The following is a 26592-nucleotide window of genomic DNA, read 5'->3' as shown; positions in this document are numbered from 1 at the left end:
TGGCAGCACGCATAAATGACGCAGAGAGAGCGATAGAGTTTCGTCAATCAGCCTCCACTGGACGAAATTCACCCGGACTATCTGGCCCTTTATCTGAGCCAGCGTTTCGGACGTCAATTTTTCCGTGTGTGGGCGCAATGCACACCGGTAGATGTATTCATGGTTCAGGAAGGGTTACCACAGTCTGGACAGCTTAATCTTCATCCTTGCCAGATGTATGGAGACACGACCCAACATCAGTCGCTGTGGTGTGAGTCACAGGGTCCAGGGTATACCAGACTCTAGGTCATGTGATTAATGGAAGAATAATGCCCGAGAAAGCTTTTTGTGAAGCAATTGGAACGCAGAGTATTCATTCATCGGAGTACAAGCCTTCTAGGAGACTTGGATTAATGATGGGTGAACCCGGATAAGTCAAGGTTTGTTGTTGGACGGAGACACTTCTCGGGTTCTCAATAAGTTAGTGCAGTATGAATAACGAAGCAAACATCACAATAAACATTGATTCCGCCTGGCACTTCCGGCCTGGAGAATCGGAGAGTAAGTGAATGGCTCACTTACCGGGATCATTGCTTTCTAGCGCGCTTCGACACAGTCTTCCATGCTGCTCGCTCGCGGGCCTCCCCACCAGGATAGCAAACTTATCAGCCCATCAGGAGAACACCGCAAGCGGGGGGTGAGGACAGATCATGGAGGACTGAAAAGGGAGTGAAAGCAATTCTTTGTGTCATGACGATGACATGAGCGAAGTAAATCTGCCTGTTGAGTCGGTGGAATATACCGGTTTTCTCTATCCTTTTTTTCTGGGCTAGATCAGGTCGGCTGAAGAATGCCTGCCCATGAGCTCGAATAAACTCAATAATGAACTTTGTAACCTAGATCCTTGATGCTGAGAGGCTTTTTGCCTCCACTTTCTTTCCTTTTGTCCAAACTGACCTTCGTCTCCGGAATGAGAAAATTTCACCAACGAGGTGTGCCCCGCGGGGTGGAGGCCACCGTCATTGGGCCGCAATGGGAAAGTTCCTGGTCATCGTTCGGGACTTTCGGGCAGCCAACAGGACGGGATTTTCTCGGAGGGGCCAGGTAGGTACGAACAGTATGAGATTGAAGACCTGTGACGGGCGACAAGAGTCATCCAGAGAGGGTCACGAGGAGATTGAGTAAAGATTGATGAAAATGATGGTGGAAGAGAAGTGTAAAGTTACCTAGAGTAGAGTAGTATAGATGTTGGGAGAAACTCCGGGTGGTCCGTGGATGGAATGGATGGAATCCGCTCAGACCCAGGGGTTCTTCCCGTCGAGATGGAGCCGGGTGGGGATCCTCGCAAACCAGCAAACCATCGCTTCTTATTTCCACCCTCCCCATTCTCCCATCCTTCCACCGCCGCCCTAGCCACGCCCTCCACCGCGATTACGGATCGATGGTACCGTACTCAGGTTCAACCTTACCTTTACTCTTAGATTCTGAGATATCTCAATCTCATCTGTCCGCCTAAGACACTAGTGGTTGGGTGACTTCAGCCACCGGACCGACTGAGACAGAACACCGGAACGATTGACGATCTTACTTCTTCGTTGCCTGCGAAACATGTCCGGGTCACGAGGCACTGTTGTTCATTCCCACGATCATGAGGTTACACCAAGGCGACATGGCAATAAGAACTGGCCGTTACTTTAGCGTGAGAGGCATAGCGGTATAGCGTACTCTCGTGGTATCATGCATAGCCACTATCTTTCAGGAGCCTGTCAGCGCGTGCTGCAAGCAATCTATTTGGTGGTGAGCTGCTATACATAAAGATCTCGAATTGATTTGCACTCAAGAGATATTCTTTGCTTCAACGCTACGATATGCCGATCCGCACGTGTGATGTGCTCTCCATTGAGGAGAACGATTGACACATCCGGTGATGAGCATTTCTGCAATGACTCTAAAGCGAAAATGAGGTTATCGCGAATCTGCAAGGGATGGAATGATCTGATGAGATTCTCAGGATGGTTGAGGCTCCCCCAAACAAGCCCATTGATGTCACTGATCCATGTGTGGTGTGCCGTGCGTGGGGAGCCGTGCCCCAGGATAAAATGCCACGCACTGAGGGTCTGAAACCGCACGGACAAGCGCCTGGGGTATCGCGGATATCTAGTGTTGATTACCAGCCGTTCCATGGAAAGCATGGATGCAGTATACTCCGGTTATCAAAGTCACCCCTGAAGCTCATTGCGACCGATCTAATGACCCTTCATCATCGTGCCGCAACTCGCCTGTGATGGGTATCCTGATACGCCAATGGAGGAATTCCGATTTCACCTTGCAGCTGCAGGCCTCTTGTTCCCTGTCGGTCGGAAGTCGCAGTGCGGAATATACCATGATCGCATCATGACTATGAAATTAAATTCCATTCTACCATGCCCGTGACGTATGCAAGACAGAAGACATATCGCGGATAGAGATGACGGCTTTTTCCTCAACATGCTCGACGACCTGTCAATGAGGAATCTGCGATTGATGGTTATGAAGGATACAATAGCTCATTGAGTCATGCTGATCGAGTCATCTCGACCAGGATGATCGAGGTGACCGGAGTAGGGTTTTTCTCCTTTCTCGTCCTCGTCTGCTGTAGTTATCTCCCATCAGTCTGTCAGTCACCAGTAACCAAATGCATAATTAAAAAAATGTTAGCGGCCGATCAGGCAGCGGCCAGCAGCCACTCAAGGGAGAACCCCCACCTCCTCCTCTTGTTTTCCTCTTCGATTTGCTCTGTCTCGATACCTTTCCATCCGGATTGGAGAGGACCATCCAGGAGATGAGAGGCAAGTTTGATGGGGGGCCAAAAGGCAGTGGTTGCGTGGGTACATGGGAAGATCTGAGTAAGTACTGTACTATCCTCATCTGCCGCATATACTTTGTAGTTTCAAGAGGCCGCGGGTGAAAAAATAGCCTCTGGACAGGGATGTGTTCGGATGTGAGATGGAACCACTTTCCGTTTCTTTATCTTGATCGAATTTATATTCCGTCCTCGCTCGGGTTGCGATGATTGATTCCTTCCGGGTTCAACTCTTGCTCGTGCTGACTTTGGGGTTGGAATCGTCGGTATGCTCATTATAAATCCACAAGACGACGGGTGAGATAGTCACTGGAAGAAGCAATTCACAGTAGATCGAAAGAAAAAGAAAAGAAAAAGAAAAACATAAATAAAATAAATAAAATAAAAGAAGTAATAGATGCAAACACATAGAGCGGCAGCGGGCTCAGCCGTGTGTGTCCATACTGTGTGTAATCATTCAGGTATACATTCAGTCGGTACCAGGGCTTTTCCCTCAATCTTTTCATTTTTTCCTTTTTTTTCCCCCTCCCCCATTTTCTTTTATATGGTAATTGTAGATGTAAAATCATGTAAGAGAAAAAAGAAAAAGGCAAGGAAAAGAACTGACTCAACCTACTCTTCATCTCCAGTACACTGATGAATGAATGCAATTAAAAACCAAGGCGACGCACAGCACAGTTTTCCAACCCATCCAATCCTCCGTACCTTACCTCCAACTACGTTACCTACTCTACCTATTTCCATACCTCTTTCCTCCCTCCCGATCCTCTCTTGCTGCTACTGCTACCAACTAACTCAACCAGTGGCAGTTCATCAAGTCAGTCAATCAGTCCCGGATCTCCTATCGCAATCCCTCCTTCTCTCAGCTTCTCCCCCTCCTCCTCATTGTTTTCCCGTCTCCTGCTTTCCCCTCTTTGATTTTCCTAACTTCTACTTCAGTACTACGATAATCTCTTATCGTCTGGTGTGGAAGATTCCCACCTGTTCTTCCCTTACTCCACTTAGTCTTTTGTTTTCTCTCTCTCTCACCACCTTTTTTTTTCCCTGCGCATTCCTGCTTTTGCTCCTAGTCTACCTAGTACTTACTCGCTTCCCCTCCTTCTGTCATCCCTCACCCCCCCACCCCCCCCCCCCCCCCCCCCCCCCCCCCCTCGGACCTTCAAACCTAGAGAGTCAAATTCTACTGGAAAGTCCCTTTGACTCTCTGCATCTTCTTTCCCCCCTTTCTTCCCTCTGCTTTTTCCCATCGCCTTGGTGACTGTCATCAATCATCGCGTCCCAAGGCCGACGACCACGAGTGCTTAGCCAGACGCACCAGTCATCAAAGCCGTCGGTTACACGCTTCTGCTGGGTGCATTGAAGGACTGCAGCCCCGTCGGTTGTTTGGTTAATCGATCATTCTATTCTAACTCCCCTCCACTCACCGGCTGCCAACCGTTCACTGCAGCTTTCTTTTCCGGTTGACCCACGCTGGGCTTGTCCACTACGGGTTATCTATTGAGTCTAGTCTCACTCTTACTGACTGTCCGCCGCCCGACTCGTCGTCTCTTCATCACCAGTCCTCCACCACCACTTTCCACAGTCCACTTCGTCGCCTGCCCCCCCCCCTTCCACCCCGAACCAACCCCGTTCTTCCTTTCCTCTTTTCGATGGAGACATTGCAGACTGTGGACGACGACTATTCTTTGTGCCCACCAACGACTCATCGTTGACACTCAACGATCTAGACGCTCTGTCTTTCGGACTATTGTCTGGCCCGTCTGCATCTCCCGGTTGTTTTCTTGAGGCGACTGCCGCCAAGTGGATTTGCAGCCCTCACTTCGAACTAAGAGGGAAGAGGGAGAAACAAATCACTAACCGCGCCTAAAGAAAAAAAAATCAGAGGGCCAGAAAAAAACGCTAAAAAAAAATCTCCCAGGCACTGATTGAGTCATATTCGGATGAGCAGCAGTTGGTGGCTGCTGTAGGCCACCAAGCAAGCATCTGAAAGCCTGTTGGAGCACCACGTTTCAGGTCATCCACCTTCGTGCCTTTCCCACCCCCCCCCCCCCCCAAATCAAGCCAGACCCCTCTTCCCTTTTCCCCTCTTAGGGTTGGGCCTTAGGCCGCCTTCCAGAAGTCATGTCTAGCAAAGTCCCCCACGCCGCCTTCTGTGAGGAATATGACGAAGACACCCATGTTATCCGCCCCGAAACCCGTCAAGTCGCTAACCTCACTACCAAGCGCCATAAACAGGCCGTGAGATCGCCTGCGGAGCCCCTGGTCGACGTTGCAAGTGACTCCGGGTATTCCAGTCGTACCGCCGCCACCGTCAACAGCACCCAATCTGGGCCGTCGGGCCGGAAGAGTCCTGTCCCTCATAAGCCAGACACCACCCTCAAACGAGTTGACCTCGAACGCGTCCGATCCAAAGGCCACAAAGAACGTCCTTCCAAGGACAGAATTGCTCGTCCACCACGTGAGGACAAAATGCAGGTCGGGAGTTTTCCCACTGTGGGCCACCCGCACCCTCATGCCCATGATCAGCGTTCCCCGTCCAGGTCCCGCCGACGTGATACTGCTCAGTTCAGGCATTATCCGGGGCAGTGTTATGATTGCGATCAGGGGCTGTACCATTCTGCCTCCACACCTCTAGAAGCGAGACCGATGGATTATTCGTATTTCATGCCGCCGCCGCCTCCTCCAGGTCATGAATATCCCCCTCCGGCACCGCAAAACTCTCGATACCCTCCTTCTGTGATTCAGGACGTCAACGTCACCCGCAGTAGCCGTCCTCATGCTCGCGGAAGCTCGTCCGTTTATCATCCCAACAACCGGCCGGCGAGCTTTCATGGTACCATGCCTGGAATGAACCAGATGATGTACCCTCCGGGTTCCATGGGTCGCTACGACCACGGTCCACCGCTGTCTTCTTCGGCGTATGCCAACGCTCCGCCGTATGCCGCCTCTCATTACCCGCAGCAGTCTCCCTATTACGGCGTGTCCGATTATGCAGCCCCTCCTGATAGCCGACAAGAACGATCGGCTTCGAGGTCTCGAGACCACGGTCGGGGCCGCCGATCGTCGGCTTACGCGCCTGCTATGGACTACGATGAAGCAAGCTTTGATGAAGATGAAGATGATGACGACGTGGTGGACATTCCTCCTCCGCCTCCTCCTGCTCCAGGCCGACAGACACGGCCTCGGATGTCCGCTCATTCCTCTCATGATCGCGACGAAGATTACTACCGCATGCCGCCTCCACCCACGAAGCACAAGGCGGCTCCGCACATCATCCAGAAACGGCCCGACCCGCCTCGCAAGTCCGTGACTGCTCCATTGATTCCTTCCGACCGTCGCTCCTCTCGATCTCTAGACCTATCGGAATTGGGCGACGCCTTGCCTGAATACGGGTATCGGCAGTCTTCTCGCGAGACCATGATACCCGAACGCAGCCGAAGTAACCGCGACAGCCGTCGCTCTAACGCTTACCACGAGTCTGCGCGACCGGCACGAATTGCTGTCGAGAATTCTCGTCGGCGCCGGCCCGCAGTATACAACTACGGCGATGATGATGACGAAGACGAGGATGATGAAATCGTCGAGAAGCAACGAGAGGCGGAGGAGTACCAAGCCTCCCGGTCGGGCAAGCCATCGGCGCCTGTTCCCCTGACCGAAGACGCTTTGTACAAGGCCAAGACTTCTCAACGCGCTGAAAGTGACAGCGGCAGCCAGAAGAGTCGCTCGAACAGCAGCCGTGGCAGTGACGCCCGGACTCAAACTGGAAGCAACAGCGGTCTCAAACCGGAGGAGGACAACAATATTATCATGACGATGAACGGTGTGACTATGAGCTTTAGCCAAGGATCCGTTGGGGGCAAGAGGCTAATGCTTCGGACCGGGGACAATGGTGCAGTGGAGCTGAACATCGAAGGCAAGCACCGACCGAAGAAATACCTCACTGGAGGCTCTGACTACACCGGAAGTGTTTCTCGAAGAGCATTGGAAGACCCGCGCCGAGCCATGAGTGACCGGAAATCGGACCGGGCTAGTCGACGCTCGAGTCGGTCCACCTACAGCGGTCAATACTAGATAAGAGGCTTGAATTGAAGTCTCATGATGCGATCCATGCTGGTTATACAATCTCCGGTTTATGCGTTACTTTTGCGATCTTACAAAAGTTATGGTTTAGATCTCTGTCTTTGACAACGCACATCGGTTTTTCAAAAAGTTCTTTTTTTTTTTTTGTGGTGGGCTGAACAATTGGCAATGAGCCTTTGGTTCTGCTCGGATGGTATTGAAGGGATCACCACAAACAAAGGAAAAAATGTATGGATGTCTGATATCGACATTGGGCGGTGATGCTTTTGGTTCTCTTTGGTTTGGTTTGGTTTGGCCTCGGTGTTCAAAAAGAGGAGGGGCGGGTTTGACGGCTCTGACCGATCACGTCCATCATGGCGACATGATTGTATGATTCTTGACGACCTGCACGATTTTCGATGTCTTATGTTTATGTTCATGCCTGGCTCAGCTCTAGCTGATGCGATACTCTTCGCTCATGTCTATGCCTATGCTCATGCTTATGTTTCATGTCTCATGCCTGATGCTCGTCTTTCTAATGTGGTGATGCGCGTCAGGGGCGTTTGTGTAAAATTCTTCTTCGGACTCGTTTCTATTTTGTGGCATTTTGTTAGGGCAGCGTGGAAGGAACGAGTACGAATGAGAGCAGAGGAGAGGAGCGAGGTATATACCCCGGCGATTGCTGCTTTACTTTGGACGATTTCAACTTGATGCATCAGCTATGTTGTTTCCTATCTTCTTCCTATATATCCCCGCGTCATGTTTTACATATTCCCCTTCAGTTATTACTGCGTAGCGTTCAACACTGATCATGTACCTTGTTCTATCTATTGATTTTTGAAACTTGTCTTGCCAGTCATTGTTGAGTTGTGGGTTAAGACGAACTACGGCCTGGATATCCTTGATCTTTGATAAAATACCCTGATCATATTTCAACATCACGCGTGTTCGCTACATGGAGCTCAATACTCGACCGAATGTCTCTATAATGACTTTGTACCTTTGAGGGAGGCGCTCTATTCATAAGAAATGATTTACTCGAAGAAAGTCTGTGCATACCTCTTTCCATTTGTTTCCTTGCTTTGGGTTTGAGACCTCGTCACTATCGCGCCTGCCCATCTTGTCGTCAATGCGGGACACAGAACTACCTACTAGCTTTCAGATTGCTCATCGAGGATGCCTACTTTACACGATGTGTATGCCTATCTTGCTGAATTCTTACATTCCCCCGGCCCAACTCACAGTCTGACTATCGCTGGCCTGATCCAGACTTCATTTTCTGTGCCACTGCCTTCTCTCGTTGCACAGCGCATCCACAAAGAAAAAGATGGAGCCTAGCAAGGTCGAGGCGATCAGCTCTTTCTTCAGTGACGCCCTCGGCTCCCCCCGAACGATGCGTAGTGGTGCGCCCACGCCGCCGCCGCCGTCCTCCTCCGTGCCCCTCCCGGTACCCTCATGGGACGAACCGGAGGTCCTCCTATACGCATCGCACATCCCGACCACCCACGAAATGGACATCGACAGCCGTCCACCTGAGCCCGACGTGACCCCGCATCGCGGATGCCAGCAGCCAGTAGCAGCAGCAGCCATCAGTCCCAGCGATCCCGCCGGACCGATCGACAAACGGACGTTCTCAACCTTGGCTACTGCTGCTGGTAGTAGTCGCAGCAACAGCGGTAGCGGCGGCGTCAGAAGCAGCAGCATGCGGCAGGAAGTCCGGCTGAGCTGCGCGCAGGTCGAGCAGATCCATGCCACCAAGGATGTGTTGATGGCGCAGGAGACTGAGATCGCGGGCCTGCGGACCACCCTCCGAGAGATCCACGCTGAAATGCGACGGGAGCGGCTCGAGGCAGAGAGGAAGGTGAGGGAGCACATGATCTCGGGGTGGATGACGACTGATGTTGGTGCGGATGGCGATGCCCGGGTTGCTTATGATAATCATCGTGATGATGCTTGGACGCCGGCATTAATGGAGGTGGATTTGCTCCTTGCAGAGCTGGAGGCGGAGTACGGACGTGTCGATGGGGCGTTGACGGAGCGGGAGAACCAGCTGGTTCAGTCGACGGAGGACTTTGCGGGCCTGCTGGATCAGCTGCGCGGGTCATTTCCCAAAGGCATTTTCACGGAGGAGAACTGTGAGAGGGCCGCTTTGGGGAATGTCGGAGCTGAGGAGCTTCTGGGTCGCAACGAGTATGCTTTGAAGGCGTTCTCCCAGTCTGCGGCCGCACAGAGGCTGCGAGAGCTGCGGGGTCAGTTGGTCGAACTTGACGGGCAATTGGTCTCGATCGTGAAGCTCCAAAATATTGAAAATCCCTTGGTCTCAGACAAAGGGCTTGACAGCGATGCAATGGACTTTCTGCGAACCTATGATGAAAAACGGATGAATCTGTTTCATGAGTACTGGGCCAGACTGTCGGATATTGAGACCCTCACGGAAGGGCATGGCGATACGCTGCAGCTGTCCTCTCATGAGCTCAAACAGAGCAGCATCTTCGAGCCGGTGCTGATACCGAGCTCGCCGTCGAAAGTCTTCGTCAACCAGTGGCTTCTGTTCCAGCTGAGGACGTCGTCCTTGGAAGAGGCGCGCATCCGCTCGCTCCCGGAGTGGGAGACACTGCGTGGCCAAGGGTGGACCAACGCCGGCATCAGCCGCCTGGCGCTCACGCTCTGGTTCTCGGATGATACCGTCCTGCCGTACAGAGATTCCAAGACCCCGAGTCAGTCCTTCAACTTGAGCGAGATCCCCAGCATTGACTTCGAGGTCAGTCCGAGGAAGAGACGAGCCAGATCCGCCAGCTTGCAGGGCCCGGAAACTCAACGGGAATTTACGCAGTCTCCAGTCAAGTTTGGTCGTTACGATACCACTTAGAATAAGATTCCCTCCTTTCAGGTTATTGTTTTTCCTCGGTGCAGACTGAGTTTGGATTCGTATCCCTTATTCGCTGTGGGCGGGACGACTTTGGATCCTTGCATGCGGAATTCTTTTGTAGCGTTTGTATGATATCGATGCTTTGGCCTGATCCGCTTGCAGTCTCGTTACTTTGTTTATTGGTTTAGACGATAGCTTGGGAATCGAGACGATGTCTTCATAGTTTGCCTGTTGGTCGTTGATAACGGTGATTGTCGCTGTCGCTGTCAAGGTGGAGCAGCATGGTGGACAGTCTGTGTCGAATCCAATCCATTATTCAATGTGACTATTTGGTATCCAGCACAGGTAGTATTGAGCTCGGCTTGAGCCGTGTTGACCATATTCACGCTGTTATTAGTGTATAGATGGAGAGGGCTGATATGATAAGAGTGGATCGAAGGCAAGTGGAGACCCGCTAAAAATACTGCCTCGGAAAATCTCACCGCCCGACAGAATTTCCCAGCCCGCCGCCCTCCACGAAAACTCTCCCCCCCAGTTCATATCGTCGCTTTCCTCAAAACACTCCCCCTTTCGAGAAGATACGCACGATCTTTTGTCTTTCCAGTGCTGTCTGTCACAATGAAACGCAAGTTGGACGCCAACGACGTGCCCTCCCCGGAGGGCGCCGAGACCATCGCCGAGACCCAGACCCAGACCCCCGAGGTCAAAGACGCCGACTTCGAAACCCTCAATCTGGATCCGCGATTGCGCCAAGCCCTGATCAAAGAGAAGTTCACCAAGCCGACGCTGGTCCAGGCCAAGGCTATCCCTCTGGCGCTTGCCGGAAAAGACATTCTTGGTGAGTTTTACTTCAATTTCTCATTATCGTATTCAATCAAGCTGACCATGAACCAGCCCGGGCAAAGACCGGCTCCGGCAAGACCGCTGCCTACGTCCTCCCTATCCTCCAGACTATCCTTCAGAAGAAAGCTGTGAGTTTCATTTTCCGGTCCTTCCCAGCCTGTAGACTTGAAACTGATGGCCGGAATTACCTGAATGTTTAGGCCGACCCCTCCCTGAAAGCGACGACAGGGCTGATCCTCGTGCCCACGCGCGAGCTGGCGGAGCAAGTGCAGAATGTGGTGACGACGTTCGCCGCCTTCTGCGGTAAGGAGATCCGGTCGGTGAACCTGACGCAGAAGGTGTCGGACGCGGTGCAGCGCACGCTGCTGGCCGACTACCCGGACCTGGTGGTGTCGACGCCGGCGCGCGTGATTGCCAACCTCGGCAACTCGGCGTTGTCGCTGGAGCACCTGGCGCACCTGGTGATCGACGAGGCGGACCTGGTGCTGTCGTACGGGTACGACGAGGACATCAACGTACTGGCCAAGGCGATCCCGCGCGGGGTGCAGACCTTCCTCATGAGTGCGACGCTGACCTCGGAAGTGGACACGCTCAAGGGTCTGTTCTGTCGGAATCCGGTGGTATTGAAGCTGGAGGATAAGGAAGAGCAGGGGGCGGGCGTTAGCCAGTTTGTTGTCAGGTTAGTTTGTTTTTGTGAAGGGGGGAGGATACACCGTTTGCTAATGTTCATGTCGGTCTAGATGCGCCGAGGACGAGAAGTTCCTCCTCACCTACGTCATCTTCAAGCTGCAGCTGATCAAGGGCAAGGTGATTATCTTTGTCGGGGATGTCGACCGCTGCTACCGCGTCAAGCTGTTCCTCGAACAATTCGGCATCAAGAGCTGTGTCCTCAACTCCGAGCTGCCCGTCAACTCGCGGATCCACGTCGTCCAGGAATTCAACAAGGGCGTTTACGACATCATCATCGCGGCTGACGACCAGGAGGTTCTCGGCGCGAAGAAATCCAAGAAGACGAAAGACACGACCGCCGACGCGGTCGAAGAAGACGAGGAAGGACTCGTCGGCTCCAGCGACGACGAAGAGGACGTCGAAGACACCACCACCACCACCAAAAAAACCAAGAAACCCACCACCCCCGAAACCAACAGCAAACGCCGCAAACTTTCCACCAAGGACAAGGACTACGGCATCTCGCGCGGCATCGACTTCCAGAACGTGGCGTGCGTCCTCAACTTCGACCTCCCCACGACCGCCAAGTCTTACACGCACCGCATCGGCCGCACCGGCCGCGCCGGCAAGACAGGGATGGCGCTCTCCTTCGTCGTGCCCGCCGACCAGTACGGCCGCCACAAGCCGACCTCCTTCCCGACGGCCAAGCACGACGAGACGGTCGTCGCGCGCATCGTCAAGCGCCAGGCCAAGCTCGGCCACGAGGTCAAACCCTACCACTTCGAGATGGCCCAGGTCGACGCCTTCCGGTACCGCATGACCGACGCCCTGCGCGCCATCACCCGCCTCGCTGTCCAGGAGGCCCGCGCCCGCGAGATCCGCCAGGAGCTGATCAAGTCCGACAAGCTCAAGCGCCACTTCGAGGAGAACCCGGACGAGCTGCGCCAGCTCCGCCACGACGGCGAGCTCCGCGCCGCCCGCATCCAGCCCCATCTGAAGCATATCCCCGAGTATCTGATGCCCGCCAAGGGACGGAAGGGCATCTCGTCCGAGACGGTCGGGTATGTGGGCTTCCGGAAGGTCGGCGGCGAGAACCGCATCCGCAAGGCCCGCGAGAAGAATCGCGGCAAGGGGAAGGGCGGCAGGAAGCCTGGTGGTGGTGGGCGGAAGGTCGATCCGTTAAAGACGTTTAATCGCGGGAGGAAGTAATTTTATTTTTTACTGGAGGGTGGTTGGCATTTATGTTTGGATGGAGAGGGTCGGCACTGTACTGTACATAACTTGGGATTTGGTTCATAGAAAGAAAAAGTTTCGCGTGAGATGCATTGATTATAGTGATCGTGGAGTACCCATAGCTGAAGATTAGAAAGATATCTCTTTCCATTGTTGCAGCTGCAGCTGCTGTATATTCTACCTAAGTTGCAGTTATAGATTTTTCCCTACTATACAGTATATGCTGCACCGTACACCCCCAAAAACGCTACCGCCGCACCCCAAAAATCAAGGCAACAGATCCAACCACCTCGGCCCAAGCAACCTCTTCAAAGCATCGTCCTCCAATCCCTCCAACCCGAACGAGAACGTCACCCACTTCCCCTTGCCCTCCTTCCGAACGCGCTGCACGTTCCGCTGCACCTCCTTGGCCGTCTCCACGATCTCGCGGTACCGCTGCACCTCCTTCATCCGCCGGTACTTGATCCTCTCCTCCTCGACGTCCCAGGGGAGATTATCACCATCATCATCATCATCATCATCATCATCACCGCGGGCGCCAGCACCCGCCGGAGGGGGGGCATGCATCGACGCAGCCAGGGCTCGTCTTGCCCCACCTACACCTTCTACTAGAGTTGCAGGTCTAATGCCTTCTGGAACTAGCTGCTGCTGCAGTAGCGCAGGATCATCATCCCCCTCAAGCGAAGGCACCCACCCGGCGCCCAACCGGATGAACTCGACCTCGCGCCAGGAGCCATTCCACTCCGGACCGGAGGGATACACCTCGCCGTCGGGGCCGCGCCCGACCCAATTCAGCGCGGGGAGCCACTCCCCGCAGCCCTCGAGGTCCAGCCATTTCAGGCAGTAGGTGGCGCGCGACAGCCGGCGCAGGAGGCCCGCGACCTCGGCCCAGTTGTTGTCGCTGGCGGCGTAGGCGTCGGTGCCGCCGTAGGCGAAGGTGAGGGAGCGGTGGGCCGGGTGGCGGACGGTGGCGGTGCGGGCGTGCGGGGTGGCGGTCGGGAGGGGCCAGTGGGCGAGCGAGAGGTGGGTGATGCGCGTGAGGCGCGCGAGGAGCGTGATCAGGCTGTTCCAGTTCGCGGAGGCGGGGGTCGGGTGGGCGAGCGAGAGGTACCGGAGGTTGGTGAAGCGCGGCGTGCGCAGGGTTGTTGTTGTTAGGGATGTGGGTGTAGTAGGTTGTGGGGGTTGGTGTTCGTCGTATTCGTCCTCCCAGGAGGATGGGACGGCGGAGGTGGAGGCGGAGGCGGGCTCGTTGGGTGTTTGCTGGAGAGCAGGGGTGGATTGCTTGGTCGTGAGGAGCAGTTCGCTGGAGATTTGCTTGAGCGTGAGCCAGCGGCCTAGGGCGCTGCTGAGGTCGAGGCGGGTGATTTCGTCGTCGTTCTCCTGCGCTGCTCCTGCTGCTCCTGCCTCGCTGCTGTGCTCATGGGAAGCCGCGAAGTCATCGTCCAACGGCTGCTGTTGCTGCTGCTGCTGCTGAGAGCGAGGGAACAAGACCCGCAGCCCCAACCCAGACGGGATCTGATAGTCCCGAGTGTATACACCAATGAAACTGAGCAGTCGGGCCTTGACATGATTAGGCAGGTCCGCGAGAAACGGGCCGTCGTACTCGAGATGCCACGCCCAGTACAGCGCCATGGCCTTCAGCACGGTATGCTGCAGACTTCCCCTGGCGGGGAACGTCGTGCCGGGCAAGCGCTCCGCCAGTCGGTAGATGGTGCGACGACTCTCCGTCGCGCCATCTTCCTCCAGCTCCTTATCCTCCTCCTCCCGGCCGTAGTTCCCCACGAGCCAGCTCTGAGGGGCGGGGGGTCCGGCGGCGGTTCGTCGCGTGCCCCGGCGTGCGCCGACGACGGCGTGGCGGCGCGAGCCCGGCCGCGGGCGCGGGGGCGGGGTCTCGGGGAGCTCGAGGAGATTGCGTAGAGACGGGTGGACCGAGCGGGGGACCACGAATCGATAGGGGTTTTCGGGTCCGTGGTCGGGGGTTCGTGTGATTTGGGTGCGTCGGAGGTGGTCGATCAGCTCGTTCACGGAGGGTTGTTCTTGTTGCTCGGCGGGGGAGGAGGTGGAAGACGGGCGGAGGCGATCATGGTCTTTGGGGCGGGAACCACCGGAGACCAGAGTGTGATGGGCTGTACTCGCTGGCTTCGCATAGACATTCTTCTTGAACTTCTTGGGCATAGGGGATAGTGGTGGTGGCGGTGGTGGGTGGCATGGAGTGTGAATGAATCGGCGAGAGTAGGAGGTGGAAGCGGGAGTTAAATTAACATTGGTTATTGTCAAGAAACAATTGACGTCGGCGGGTCGAAGTAAAGTTGCGGAGCGGAGTTAACTTGTAAGCAAGGCTGGAAGGAATAATGAGTCGAATTGACTCACGGTGGGCCTGGCCTGGCACAGCCTCCATTGGCTGACTGGGCACCCTGGCTTGATAACTATGTTTCATCGTGAATCTGTACAGTACACTTCGTCTATCAAATATGCTCTAATTTACACTGAAAATGGCTTTGGCGTGTCGCTGTAGTTGCTTCAAAGATCGCGCACCCAAGAATCATCCAACATCTTCCCCTCCCGATTGGGGCCTTCTCGAATCCACGTTTCAGCGAGACCCGCTTTGGGGTCTTCATCCGAGTGGCCTCGAGACCGCCGCACCTCGAGAACCAGGTTTCGAACCTTCATGGTAACCTCCTTGCGCAGCTCAACCGCCTCCGTCCCGTACAGGAGCTCGTCATTCAGCACTCCGAGCGGGAGGTCGCGGGTGTCGGGCGATGTGCGCTCCGCCTTGGCCCTGATCTGCTGCCACTTCCTCCGCGACTCTCCGAAGACGGCTTCGGTATCGACCTTCTTTCCGAACGTGATGCTGACCTCCTTGCCGACCCGGGGCAGGAAGCGCGGGAACTCGCGACTCTCGTGCATGACCTGGTCGAAGCCCTCCAGCCAGATGGGCACGACATCGGGACATTCACTGGCCTCGAGGATGAGCCGAGCGACCCCCCACTTGAAGTACCGCATCGTCTTGTTAGGCGCCTGGTGGATCATGCCCTCGGGGAAGATATGGAACCAGGAGTAGGAGTTGCAGGCGAAGGAGGACGGGGACAGGTGGGAATCGTGGCCGTCGGTCGTGAACGCCATCGGGAGATCCGAGAACGGGTCGACGCAGACATTCTGCAAGCTCCACGATTGCCGCTCGGGGCGGGCGAGATGGGGATCGGCGGCGAATGGGCCCTTTGACAGCAACCGAATCGCCTGGGTGACAACGGGTTGTGCCAGACCACCGTGTGGCGAATGGGCCAGTCGATGGGTGGGAAGGACCTGGCCCATTGTAAAGAACAGCGCCAGGGGTCTGATGTCGATTCGCTCACATTAGCCCACCACCCTTCCCAATATCAATCTCGGTGGAAATGCCCAGGATCGCATACCTGGTCTGGTAGCAGATATCATGGCTCCCAAAACCCCATCGTTTGTTCGACGAGGAAAGGGTCAGCCAGTATCGCATAGGAAGAAACCCCCACATGATCGGATCATCCATCCTGCTCGGGGTGTCGCGTCGCGACCATGATCAGCCATCTCCGTTGTAAGAAGTAAATTGGAATCGCCTCGGACCTCAAGGCGCATTTGTACGCACGTACACGCTAGTATGGTTCGAAACTATTGCAGGAGATCATAGAATTAGCCACTTCTGTTCGAAGCCTTGGCGCAACTGCGCGGCAAGAGAATCCGGGAGGAGAAAATACCTGTTAACAACCCTCTTCTCCTCTGGGCCGGATCGCGTCTCGAATCGAGCAACTCCAGAAATGGCTCCAAGCCGTATACCTCGGGCTTGCTGCACACGTACAGAAACGACCGGCACAGCGATGCGACCCCCAGCATGGTCGTGGCGGACAGAGTCCTCCATGGGAGCGAGGGGGCCTCTGCCGTTGCGCCGGCGTCCGTCGTCGAGCGCGACATTTGTACTGTATGTGTGTGAACTCGGTAGTAGTTTTAGTAGGTTGGCCTTTGACGGGTTAAACCACGCCCGCATCCAAGAACTCAAAACTCTCAGAGGAAAGACAGAAGAAGACACCCAGAAGTTAAAGAGATAAATAAGATAAATAATCTAAATCACGCACAAAAGGGAAGAGACCCCGAAAACCGACAGCGTGCGACCAAGTAGCACCTTCATTGGGCGAAAACAAAACCGAGGGAAAAGAGAGTGTGTGTGAGAACTTGGAAGCAGAGAGAGACAGAGAGAGAGAGAGAGAGAGAGAGAGAGAGAGAGAGAGAGACGGTCCCGCGGAGGTGAAGAGATGGCACGGACCAACTTTCCCAAACCTCGACGGGATTTTCGTCCGCTCCTCCACCTCCAAAACCCGCAACGGCTATCCTATCCCACATCTTCCCCTCTCTCTTGCAACCCGGTGTGTGTGTGACGCTCTGTTCAAGATGATGTTCAAGCCCTCGTCGCCGCTCTTCTCGGGTCTTCTCTGGTAAGTCGCATTGTTCTAGTTTCCAGACTCCCTCAACCCCCCCGATCGAACTCCGCACTCTCCGTCTCCCTCCCATCATCATCAACAAGTTCTTTCCCACGCCACCGCTAGCTATCCCCTCTCCACCCAAATCCAACAAAGCAATCACTAACTCCAACCCCTGAAAAAAACAGGAAGATCCCCTGGCGCATCTCCGCGCCCCAGAAAGCCCGCCAGCGGAAGCGCCTCCGCGCCGTCGACCGCGTCGTGGACACGGTGAGCGCGGCGCTGGCCCGGAACGGCCAGACGGCCAAGCCCGTGACGCGGTGGTTCAACGAGATGCCCCGCGAGGAGGAGATGCTGCCCAAGGACAAGTACACCATCTTCGACAAGAAGGAGAAGAAGTACCGGAAGGGGATTCACAGTGAGTGTTCCAGCAGCCGCCCTCAATCAAAGCTTGCTTCTGTCGACCCAAGAGCATTCCGGCAAGGGAGGGAAAGAAAGCTAACATTGCAAATCCCAATCCAAACAGAGCTGCCCAAGTGGACGCGAGTCAGCCAAAGAGTCAACCCCCCTGGTTTCTAAAACGGTGTTCGTTTACTGGATCATTTGCGCCCGACAGAAAACGTATCATCCGCTATGAGAAGAAACAACCTTCGTCTCACTACCGAACTTCTTATCTTGCACACAAAACGATTTTGGAGTTGGCAACGCTGTATTATACACCATCATATTATCACCACACCGTCCATGTTGATTACCCCTTTCCCATATAAAAAGGCTTTCCGAGTTTAGGGGGAAACGGGATACGGGCAAGGGCGACTATCGGAGTTTTTATCTTTTGGCAACTGGGAGATGACACATTATAGCTGCATTGGTATTCCTTGATATTCACAATGTTCAATTTTTTTTCTCGCCTTATACCGTCCGTACAACCACTATGTTCGCATCGCTTGATTGAGCTGCGTGTTCGGTATCTCGACAGTGTAAAGATAGGTGGACATATAGTCATATCAAAGCAAGACAGCTCGGAAATAAGAATATGGCAAGAAAGAGCCTCGGGCTGGATCACTTCTCCCATACATTGCCGCCTTTCTAATTCCTGTCCCCGCATTCGCAAGAGTTGCCGTCAATCACCCTTGTGTCAAAGTGACGCCACTGACTATGATTATGTTGTTACCCGCGAGTAGCCAGATATCAGGAAATTTTGGAGATGCCCAGTCGATAGTATCTCGTAATACCAAGCGCAATCTCTTTTGCTCGTCTCCGGTTTGCCCTTCCCTCGTGGATTGCCTTCCGGATTCGATAGCCACGGCGAACCTTTTGCCAGTCGTCTAGCGTCTCCTGCCAGCCTGCTCCTCCTTCATAGAATACGGTCCCCTGGCGAGAGGACATGCTAAATCCTTGAGGCGGTTTTCGAAGGATCCAGCATGCAGGGTCAACCTTGCCATCCGGGGGTGCGTCGTCTGAACCCTCAAATAGCTCAACACCTTTAATGACATCGTCCAGCCCGCCTGCTCGTCTGTTCCGATTTACAGCTGCTCTCCAGGAGTTGATCTTCGGGACATTGGCGGTTCTGCGTTGCAGCTTGGGGTACTTCGGCTTCGGGGTCCAGTCAGGGGCTGGGTATGGGTCATTGAATCTTGGGTCCCCAAGTCGGCGTCTAGCATCAATCGAGATTCGGGTCGGGGGGTCAATGACGATCCATGTCTCAGGGTTCAGCCAGTGATTGGCAAGGACGGCAAAATGGTACGGTCTGCGTCCGGGCATGAGCTGGTTGGAGAGCCACTCAAGCCTCCGGTCTAGGTCAGCTATCAACCGTAAATCACAATCTCCCAGTCCGATGCCAGAAGCTTTGGGTTGGTCCACATTGAGGGCTTCCACGTTTGCCTTTAGGCGAGATGCAAAGCCTTCATGTGAACTCTGCCCAAGCCCTAGACCCTTGGGTCCAATTGGCAAGCAGTCTCTCGAAAAGCTTTGATTCATTCCAGCCTCAAGGCTTCGCAAAGATAGAATGTTTCTTTCTTTGTGGTAGAGGTGCTCAGAATATACCGTCTCGGAGAATCGTCTCGCGATTTCAGAATTGAACGCCGTATGTCGAAGAGGTGTAGCATTTGCGGCAGCACTGCGTCTTCTGTTTTCGAGGGGTAAACTGCTCCATCTCGAAGATGATATTCGGCCACCCCACTGTCTTGTCATGTCACACAGTCCAGGGACAGGATTAGTATCTGACAGAAGTCCCGTGAGTCTGTCAATTTTTTCGACACGGACAGGTGGACAAAGAGATTCCTCATGGGTTGTGTGTTTACTCATCCGAGTGCAGCGTACGCGATATGGGCACGAGTAGCGAGACTTATGCCTGGCACTTGAGTTGTTATCAGGACTGGTCATATGATGACGGGCCCAGTGTGTCATGAGGCCGTCCTGTCTCCTGAGGCGCTCTGCCACGGGGTCGAAGCACGGGAGGGAGCGACTTTGCGACAGTCTTGGGACAACAGCAGGAATGTTCCGCTCACACAGAGCCAACTGAAAAGAACAAAATGAATGCTCTAGAGTCAATGTTCTTCGAGCCTCGATCTGACAGCGAATTGGCCTGCGTAACTCTCCTGTTGCGCTCATGAACCCATCCCCAACCGGTGCGGGAGCATCAGGCCGCGTCACCGCTCCGCGACATCCATCCTGGAGATAGACCTTGATAGAGACCTGCGTGCAGATACTCGTCCTTGACACAGTGTGTCTGTTCCCCACGACACGTTTCAGGGTATGACAAGAAGAAAGTGCTCCGGCCATTCGGAACGACAGCGACTGACGACTACTGCTCGGCGCAGCGATGACACCAGCAAGGTCAGCGGGCCCAGGATTCCAGATAGCATCCGCAGCAGTGAAACTATAACTCCTGATCCAACGAGGCAACCACCGCAACGGCCGCCTCGTCTCTCGGTATTTGTTCAGATCCCTCTGCCCCGGATCCCACCACACCCAGCTGTAGTCCTGGTTCGACGATCGCCACGCCGTCCACCTGCAGAACTTCTCGAAACAGGTTCGGAAGAACTTCTTGAGTCCAGCATGCTTCTCCGCTGGTACCCAGCCGTACCAGGTCCGGGCGTAACGGGCGGTGGTCGCGTTGCCAGGCTGGGTAACTTTGGCCTGGGTGAAGCGGCGGAAGAATCTCCCGAGCTTCCAGAAGAGCACCGCGAGGACGAAGATGGAGATTGTGATTGCGAACAGCTGCAGCAGCACCCGGAGACTGAAGCGCTTGGGGCCGGTCATGGGAGCCGTGTCGACGCTTCGCGTTGCGTGGGAGAGGAAGGGACCATGGTAGTATGGTTGTATAAGGACGGGTGCCATCGGACGCGTGAAAGGAGCGTAGCAAGGCAGTCATTCTGATAAGAATACTATTGCTTGCACTGGTGGAAGTGAGTTTCGCCTCAGCCACTCCATGAGTGTTTGACTGGCGTGTAGTAGAGAGGCATCGTCGCAGAGGAAGGAAGGCATGGCGGTAAGGAGAGCCCAGAGCTCCGTCACCTTCCCTGCCGGGGAAACTTGACCAGTTACCTAGCCTTCGTATGACTTCTCCAGAGAGGACTGGCGAAAAGTCATGCCAACCATTTCCTGCGGTATCTTTGAGCTGGAATGCTTAATGCAAAGCCCCTACTCAAGCACTGCAACAAGTTATCCAGATTATGTTCAAACCTGTAGCCTTCACAATCGGAAGCTCTACACCAGACGGACAGCAACAATCCAACGATTGACCCTGGCGCGCGGAATACCTTAGAGGCTTTGAGATTGACTGACAGTCTATAACTTCATATCTCGGTCTGTATCCATAGCTTCCACGAGCTGTGGTTTGACATGCAGGTACGGCTCTCGACCTCGCCCTGAAACTCTTCGATTATGCCGAGAAGAACCAAAGCTACCACAAGTCACACATGGCGAGGATCGAAGAATCACAAAACGGAGAAACTCGTTGAGATTCCAATCACTCGCTCCAGTTCTTGATCAGCCTAAGAACAGTCAGATCGAAAAGTTCAGAAGTCATTGCATGAGCCATAAGTGACGAGAACCCTTCCCTACATCTCGTGTCGTCTCATATACTAAGAAGAATTCCTAACAGCGCGCAGTCTGACATCAACCTCTTCTTCATCGTATACAGGACAACTGCCAGGACTGTTGCTACAGATGCTCAAGTGCAGGGAGCATGTCAGGTGACCGTTCTCTGAGCAAAGGATGCAGCGGTTTCTCGCCTCACTATTACGCCTCATTTCAATTTCGCTGACAGCCATCGACGGAAATACCTCTAGATCCTTACTACGATCCTTTTCTGCTCGTTCAGATTCTCCGTCCCTCATCTCTCTCTCTCTCTTTCTCTCTCTCGGCGACATTTCCCCTCCACAGTGGGATAAAATCACTCCGAGGCCCGATATTACGTCGGTCTCAATTTATTGAACTTTTTGAATCCTCCCAGAGGGGAGCCCCTCTTTGCGAACGATTTTCCTTGTTTTCCACGTCAAAAAAGCAAGGTTCGGCAACTAAAGTAGTAGACTAAGATCGAGAAGGGCAGGACTCCACATGGACTACGGCATTTGCATCCGGCCTAGCTCTGAATCTGATCCATGCGCCAACTTTGAACCCCGGTCCCGGACAGTATGTCTTGAAGTCTCCACAATACTTTATACGCTACTATCTCGTATGTAGTACCTATTGTAGTTATAGTCAATCCTTGGGATGCAAGGATAGCCGCAATGCCAGGGCTTCCTTGATCAGGTCTTTAGAGTGGAATCGAAGTTCTTTGACCTGAGACGGTGGAGTGGATCCCGAAAGTTGCTGGATTGCGCAGGGCCGCGAAGCTCGTATGACAAAGACATATGTGATGATCTCGCGGATCGCATATCCAGGTTCTGGTTGGCAGCGGGGGATTCTTAAGAGCTTCCGTTCCAGGGCTGCAGACGCCACAGCGTGTTGCCTCAACAAGTCAGACTCGTATCTGAGTATGAGAGGCTGATGGCTAGGTGTCAGCTCGCTGCTGCCGCTGACTTGACGGTCAATCATCGTGCCAATGTTCCGCCCACAAGAACAGAAAGGGTGATGAGGACTTGACGTTGAGCTCTCACGGCGCATCTCATGATCAAGAATGATGAGTGGTAGTGCAGAGGAATGTAGCCTAGAAGGTCCAAGCGGTCAATGGAAGCGTGTCTAGAATCTGTACGCCACCTGCGCGGGAACGGAAAACAAAGCCGGCTTTTCTCCCTTTGTCTCCATCGAACAAATGAGAACGTCCGGAGCGACACCTAGCCACTCTGCGGACTTATTTACCTCTTCCAGTCAATCGCAGGTGAACAAATCGTGTCATCTGCATGTCGAACAGATCTTCAGATCGATCTCAAACTTTGTCAAGCATATCTGCTTCTGCGTAGGCAGGCTGAAAGGCTATCCGTGTTTACTGTGGTGACCTGAGAATTAGGGAGAGAATGGCAGAAGCACGTAAGTCAATCGTTGAGGTCAATTAGTCAGTCGGAAAGGCAAGCCACAACTAGCTGAAGGCTATCCTCAGGGTCAAAAAGTGTGATATCTAGGATCGGTGCATGGTACCTTTGTTGCGCAATCTTTCGCCCCGCCTAGCTGTTGAACCTTGCTAATGTTCGGCCGAAGCGGACTTTAGTCGACTAAATGTATGATCGTCCATGATGTGCACATAAACTTCGGATTGCCAGGATCGGCTGAAACAATATTGACACTCTCACAGAGCAGGTCAGAGAATGGACTCATCACACTCATAGGTGCTAGCTTCGTTGAGGGCTCAGGCTAAGATACACGCTTTCGCAGTCGAGCTTCCCTAGCCCCAGCCTCCGTGCAATCCCTATTCGCCAGGCCAACCAAGGCCGAATCATCATAGAATCGTTGATGGTGCCGGGATGTGGTACTCAGAAGAGGGGTTCAGGCCGCACAAGGGTAGGGAGGAGCATAGAAACAAAGAGAGAGGAGGAGAAAAGAAAAAGAAAAGAAGCTAGTGCATCCTGAGTTATGTGCGGGCCTCGTCGTGTGTGCTCGGGGACCTGCCATCAAGCAGAAGCCGAAGAGTGACCGTACAGAACACCCTCATTCGACAGAAGATCACCCTCGTGACAGCCACACAAGTAGCTCACTGTGGGCCACGCTTTAGCGTTCAAAGTGTTTATCAATGTATAGAGGGATCCATCCTGCAAGGACTCCACTGGGTTGTGCTGAGTGACACCCTGTTCACCGCCACAATCAGAGCCGTTGATCCTCGGTAAGCCATCTGTGGCTGGTGGACCACGTTTCTAGCCCAAAGGGGAATGAGCGTACCTCGACCTCGGACGGTCAACACCGTCCGCGCATGGGACTAGAACTCAATCAGTAGTCCCGATCATCTCGCATTACATTGCAGGTCAAGATATTGGGTTGAGTCCTGGTATCTGGGAAAAAGCAAGAATTGTGGCGTCGATGACGAGGTCTTAGGTGTCAAGACATGCCTCTCTTCCCCCGTCATGTTGTTCTCCGCTTACGAGACAAAGTAACTTGCTCGTATTTTTCGTGTTTTGATAACACTGGATTCTCTCCTAGAGTCATCAGTGAGACTCATGTAGAGCAATCACAATGCCATCGGTTTCACTGCTTTGCATGAGCAATGTAAATACGGAACTTGGCCGCCCTGCCCTGTTTCAGCAGTCAAGGGATGTCGTCATCCATCCTGCGGTCTAATCGGCGATTGCATCTCCAAAACCAAAAGTACCGTACTAGCGGCAGCGCAGAACCGTGGTGGTGTTCTCCGTCGGCGCCAGATGATGCATAGTAATCCGCGGAATCGAATGACTCCACCGTGTGTGTGTGTGTGTGTGTGTATCTGTGTGTGTGCACATCTTAGCGCACTGTGCATGGCTAACTCTGGAAGTAAAGGGCGCGAAGTCAAGAGCGTTAGCCTGCATTGCAAGGTGGATTGGCTTCCAATTATTGAGTTTCATGCAATTAGGTTTCATTCTCAATAGGCCCTCTATGTCACAACAAAAGCCGAAGAACAATGACCCGTTGGTCCGACCGCGAAAGTACCATGATGGTGAAAGAGAGAAGAAGTTATCCGGACCGAGTAGCGGGGAAGAGCCAGCAGCGTTAGGGGGTGTGGGGCTCGTAACATCTGCTCTACCAGGGCTATTGTTTTTGATCTGCGCGAAGCACGATTTCCGCCATACTGAGGCTGAGGTGAGCTGTGGCTGGTCGATCCCTCTTGACCTAAATAGGCATGTAGTGTGGCGAAGTCTTCCTTGAATTGACTGCCAGGTGTGGCTTTCCCCCCTCCTTTTCCTGCTTCTGTCAGCAAGACTGGCTTTCTCAGGGCGGATGTGAGAAGATCATCCCTTACTAGCTTCGGTCTGTGGCATGTACCACTGAGTTCAATTGCAATCGATTCACCGGCCAAGCTGTGTACGTGACGCCGAATCGGGACTTCAGTTCGACCGCCGTAATTTGCTAGACAGGCGCTTGATTCAGAGTGACCGGCTTGACTAGGTCTGGGGTTCTGGTGGGGTGTTGCTGGGGATGTGAAGGTGAAGATCGCCCGGGAGGTCACATTTGAAGCTGTCAAAACGTGGCTTCGGTAGCTTGACGATCACAAGGCCTCGGGGGTTCTTAGGTACCTAGTAGTGTACAAATCGTTTCAGGCCGCAAGGAGACAAACGCAAGTGTGGTCGATTTTTCTGACTCTCGGACTTTCCACGGAGGAAGGGGGGAATGACTGGAAGGGAGGCGGGGAAAGAGGTGGAAAGTGAAGGGAACTTGGGGAGATCAACTCTTCAGATGGAAGGAAGGCGGAAAAAGAAAGACTGCGACGAACCATAGTTCGTGACTAGTCGATCAATCTCGGGTCTACTAAATTGTCTAGTCAGTTTAAGCTTCACATTCATCTCCCCTGGCATGCAGTCATTCCATACAGTACACAATCTGACATCTCCCATTGCAGGCGAGGTGCCATGGGGATTTCCAGGAATGCCACTGACACCCTTCGTCTCCATCGAGATAGGACAGGCAGTGATAGACAATTGTCTTTTGGCGCTTCTCTTATCACGCTAAAATGGGTCTCTAGGTTTGCGCTTACGGATGGGGCAACAAAAGCAACTAGACTCGATGCAGGGTCAGAAAAAGTAAAAGTTTCGAGTCAAAGCAATGGATCTCACAGTTTAGTGGGTAATGATGATGCAGGCGCCCTTTCTTCTGGATCGTGCAGGCTTTATCTGTGCCTAACTTCTAATAACCTCTCAGTCTCCTGCATAACAGGGGTCCAGAGACTTCACTATGCAGATCTGCTCGGACTAGAACTTCAAAGGTCTAACCGAGATTGATTCCATCGTGGTGGCAAAGGTTCATTGACACAGTGAGCATTTACCTGGCCCAGATTGATACGGTCAATATTGCACCCTAGTTCACTCCATTGGTAGGCTCAAGGGTTCAATGCATATATGAAGGGCTCGGAATGCCTTCCCATCGATGCTTCTTTTCCTCATCCACAGATTCCAATGTCAACTGAACACACAGACCTCTCACGAATACTTCATCGCCTCATTTGTGTTGTGTTGAACGCAACTCTTGCATTGTTGAGCGGTTACAAAGCATTTCATCTTTATCTCATAAGTCTATCAAATAGACCGCGCTTCGTCTTCAGTCTAGAAACAACCATGGTTCAAGGCAACGCAAGAGCAGATGCTGGAGGCTCTAGTCGGGAGTATGGAATCAATTTTGAGGTCGCGCCTCCGACCACTGTCTCCCCTGGGGTTTCCATATCATTACCAGTGGTTGTTGTGGTGAGACCGGTAGGAGCTCCAAGAGCCCCTACACAGCAGCTAGTTGCGCATATATCGCTCAGGAACGAAGCCGGGACCGCCCCTGCTCCAGGGCTTACGGGAGTGCTTACTTCCAGTGTGCGCAGCAGCAGTGGGAATACGATCAGCGGTTATGCGCGGTTTGGGCCTCTCAAGTTCACTCAGGCTGGGAGGTTCCGGATGCGGGTCATGCTCGGTGCTGCCTCGTCCAACGGTGTATCTACGAGGGAGTATGTTGATTCTGGAATTATCACGGTACAAGCGGGTGCTGCACCTCCGCGTCCAAGTACGTACACCGTCAAGCTTGGCCCAGGTTGCCCTTAACTAAATTGAGTGATAGCACCTGCACAAGTCTCCAAGCTACAGAGCCTGATATCAGAAAATATTGATATCACAGTCGCAGACATCGCAGCATGGCAGGCTGCCTGAAGCTGAACTAGGGCACTCCCTGTTTCACCGTTTGCCCTTCGCGTTGATCGCGAATGTCTAGAGTGAATTCTGAGCTATGAGTTCTTTCTTCCTTTGCCGTTGGCGCTGTTTCCAAATCAATTCCAGCTAAAGAAAGCAGCCTGCTGTGACTGCCGCAGTGTGGAGCTCCATGTTGCAAAGTCTGTGAGAGGATACGTACCGGACATGACCCCCAGATACAGAAAGCCAGCCATCATTAGATCTTAATCTTTAATTCGATGGAAAGGGACATTCTACAGCATATTAGATACCACAACTAGAAGCAGCGACATAAGTTCCGCTAGGTCTTTCCTAGGTTGTTATCTTCTCTCCAAAGCCGATGGCACTTTATTCCCTCTCCTACTAGCCCTATATCACTTCCACCAC

General features: G+C 53.5%; 9 protein-coding genes across 9 annotated transcripts; 6 read left to right on the top strand and 3 right to left on the bottom strand.

Annotated features, from left to right (window-relative positions):
• The first annotated feature begins 3279 nt into the window (after nt 1–3279).
• Nucleotides 3280–4195, top strand: BO95DRAFT_43198 (uncharacterized protein). The gene has a single exon (XM_025585035.1). The coding sequence runs from the start codon at nt 3462–3464 to the stop codon at nt 4077–4079; it is 618 nt and encodes a 205-aa protein (XP_025445133.1). The 5' UTR covers nt 3280–3461; the 3' UTR covers nt 4080–4195.
• A 539-nt stretch (nt 4196–4734) lies between these two features.
• BO95DRAFT_43196 (uncharacterized protein) lies at nt 4735–7081 on the top strand. The gene has a single exon (XM_025585031.1). It carries the CDS (start codon nt 4943–4945, stop codon nt 6890–6892), a length of 1950 nt encoding a protein of 649 aa, XP_025445132.1. The 5' UTR covers nt 4735–4942; the 3' UTR covers nt 6893–7081.
• An 818-nt stretch (nt 7082–7899) lies between these two features.
• On the top strand, nt 7900–9882 carry BO95DRAFT_43194 (uncharacterized protein). The gene has a single exon (XM_025585028.1). The coding sequence runs from the start codon at nt 8208–8210 to the stop codon at nt 9747–9749; it is 1542 nt and encodes a 513-aa protein (XP_025445131.1). The 5' UTR covers nt 7900–8207; the 3' UTR covers nt 9750–9882.
• Nucleotides 9883–10300: 418 nt separating this feature from the next.
• On the top strand, nt 10301–12564 carry dbp9 (ATP-dependent DNA/RNA helicase). Its single transcript, XM_025585877.1, has 4 exons — nt 10301–10587; nt 10644–10720; nt 10793–11271; nt 11333–12564. Exons 1-4 carry the CDS (start codon nt 10368–10370, stop codon nt 12468–12470), a joined length of 1914 nt encoding a protein of 637 aa, XP_025445130.1. The 5' UTR covers nt 10301–10367; the 3' UTR covers nt 12471–12564.
• Nucleotides 12565–12641: 77 nt separating this feature from the next.
• BO95DRAFT_512111 (uncharacterized protein) lies at nt 12642–14775 on the bottom strand. The gene has a single exon (XM_025591495.1). The coding sequence runs from the start codon at nt 14667–14669 to the stop codon at nt 12762–12764; it is 1908 nt and encodes a 635-aa protein (XP_025445129.1). The 5' UTR covers nt 14670–14775; the 3' UTR covers nt 12642–12761.
• A 153-nt stretch (nt 14776–14928) lies between these two features.
• Nucleotides 14929–16696, bottom strand: BO95DRAFT_440090 (tafazzin). The gene is made up of 4 exons (XM_025585876.1): nt 16220–16696; nt 16115–16133; nt 15905–16015; nt 14929–15828 (listed from the first exon to the last, which is right to left on the bottom strand). Exons 1-4 carry the CDS (start codon nt 16431–16433, stop codon nt 15015–15017), a joined length of 1158 nt encoding a protein of 385 aa, XP_025445128.1. The 5' UTR covers nt 16434–16696; the 3' UTR covers nt 14929–15014.
• Nucleotides 16697–16833: 137 nt separating this feature from the next.
• On the top strand, nt 16834–17997 carry BO95DRAFT_440088 (mitochondrial 54S ribosomal protein mL60). The gene is made up of 3 exons (XM_025585875.1): nt 16834–16951; nt 17125–17354; nt 17463–17997. Exons 1-3 carry the CDS (start codon nt 16908–16910, stop codon nt 17513–17515), a joined length of 327 nt encoding a protein of 108 aa, XP_025445127.1. The 5' UTR covers nt 16834–16907; the 3' UTR covers nt 17516–17997.
• A 130-nt stretch (nt 17998–18127) lies between these two features.
• On the bottom strand, nt 18128–18916 carry BO95DRAFT_356288 (uncharacterized protein; the record flags this gene model as incomplete). The annotated part of the gene is made up of 1 exon (XM_025582296.1): nt 18128–18916. The coding sequence occupies one exon, from the start codon at nt 18914–18916 to the stop codon at nt 18128–18130; it is 789 nt and encodes a 262-aa protein (XP_025445126.1).
• Nucleotides 18917–25183: 6267 nt separating this feature from the next.
• BO95DRAFT_440086 (uncharacterized protein) lies at nt 25184–26416 on the top strand. The gene is made up of 2 exons (XM_025585874.1): nt 25184–26044; nt 26099–26416. Exons 1-2 carry the CDS (start codon nt 25615–25617, stop codon nt 26185–26187), a joined length of 519 nt encoding a protein of 172 aa, XP_025445125.1. The 5' UTR covers nt 25184–25614; the 3' UTR covers nt 26188–26416.
• Nucleotides 26417–26592: the final 176 nt, after the last annotated feature.

Source organism: Aspergillus brunneoviolaceus (genome assembly GCF_003184695.1).
Source record: "Aspergillus brunneoviolaceus CBS 621.78 unplaced genomic scaffold BO95scaffold_13, whole genome shotgun sequence".
Lineage (NCBI taxonomy): Eukaryota > Fungi > Ascomycota > Eurotiomycetes > Eurotiales > Aspergillaceae > Aspergillus > Aspergillus brunneoviolaceus.
Note: the sequence above shows the minus strand (reverse complement) of the source record. Positions and strands in the feature narration are given on the sequence as shown.

Bases quoted from the DNA above. Each gene is read 5' to 3' on its own strand.
- BO95DRAFT_512111 (XM_025591495.1), bottom strand. From the start codon at position 14,669: ATGCCCAAGAAGTTCAAGAAGAATGTCTATGCGAAGCCAGCGAGTACA.
- dbp9 (XM_025585877.1), top strand. From the start codon at position 10,368: ATGAAACGCAAGTTGGACGCCAACGACGTGCCCTCCCCGGAGGGCGCC. The intron at 10,588-10,643 runs GTGAGTTTTACT...ACCATGAACCAG, and splicing joins TGCCGGAAAAGACATTCTTG to CCCGGGCAAAGACCGGCTCC. The intron at 10,721-10,792 runs GTGAGTTTCATT...CTGAATGTTTAG, and splicing joins CTATCCTTCAGAAGAAAGCT to GCCGACCCCTCCCTGAAAGC.
- BO95DRAFT_43198 (XM_025585035.1), top strand. From the start codon at position 3,462: ATGAATGCAATTAAAAACCAAGGCGACGCACAGCACAGTTTTCCAACC.
- BO95DRAFT_43196 (XM_025585031.1), top strand. From the start codon at position 4,943: ATGTCTAGCAAAGTCCCCCACGCCGCCTTCTGTGAGGAATATGACGAA.
- BO95DRAFT_440088 (XM_025585875.1), top strand. From the start codon at position 16,908: ATGATGTTCAAGCCCTCGTCGCCGCTCTTCTCGGGTCTTCTCTG. The intron at 16,952-17,124 runs GTAAGTCGCATT...TGAAAAAAACAG, and splicing joins CTCTTCTCGGGTCTTCTCTG to GAAGATCCCCTGGCGCATCT. The intron at 17,355-17,462 runs GTGAGTGTTCCA...CAATCCAAACAG, and splicing joins GTACCGGAAGGGGATTCACA to AGCTGCCCAAGTGGACGCGA.
- BO95DRAFT_440090 (XM_025585876.1), bottom strand. From the start codon at position 16,433: ATGTCGCGCTCGACGACGGACGCCGGCGCAACGGCAGAGGCCCCCTCG. The intron at 15,829-15,904 runs GTATGCGATCCT...AATCGACATCAG, and splicing joins GATATCTGCTACCAGACCAG to ACCCCTGGCGCTGTTCTTTA.
- BO95DRAFT_43194 (XM_025585028.1), top strand. From the start codon at position 8,208: ATGGAGCCTAGCAAGGTCGAGGCGATCAGCTCTTTCTTCAGTGACGCC.
- BO95DRAFT_440086 (XM_025585874.1), top strand. From the start codon at position 25,615: ATGGTTCAAGGCAACGCAAGAGCAGATGCTGGAGGCTCTAGTCGGGAG. The intron at 26,045-26,098 runs GTACGTACACCG...ATTGAGTGATAG, and splicing joins TGCTGCACCTCCGCGTCCAA to CACCTGCACAAGTCTCCAAG.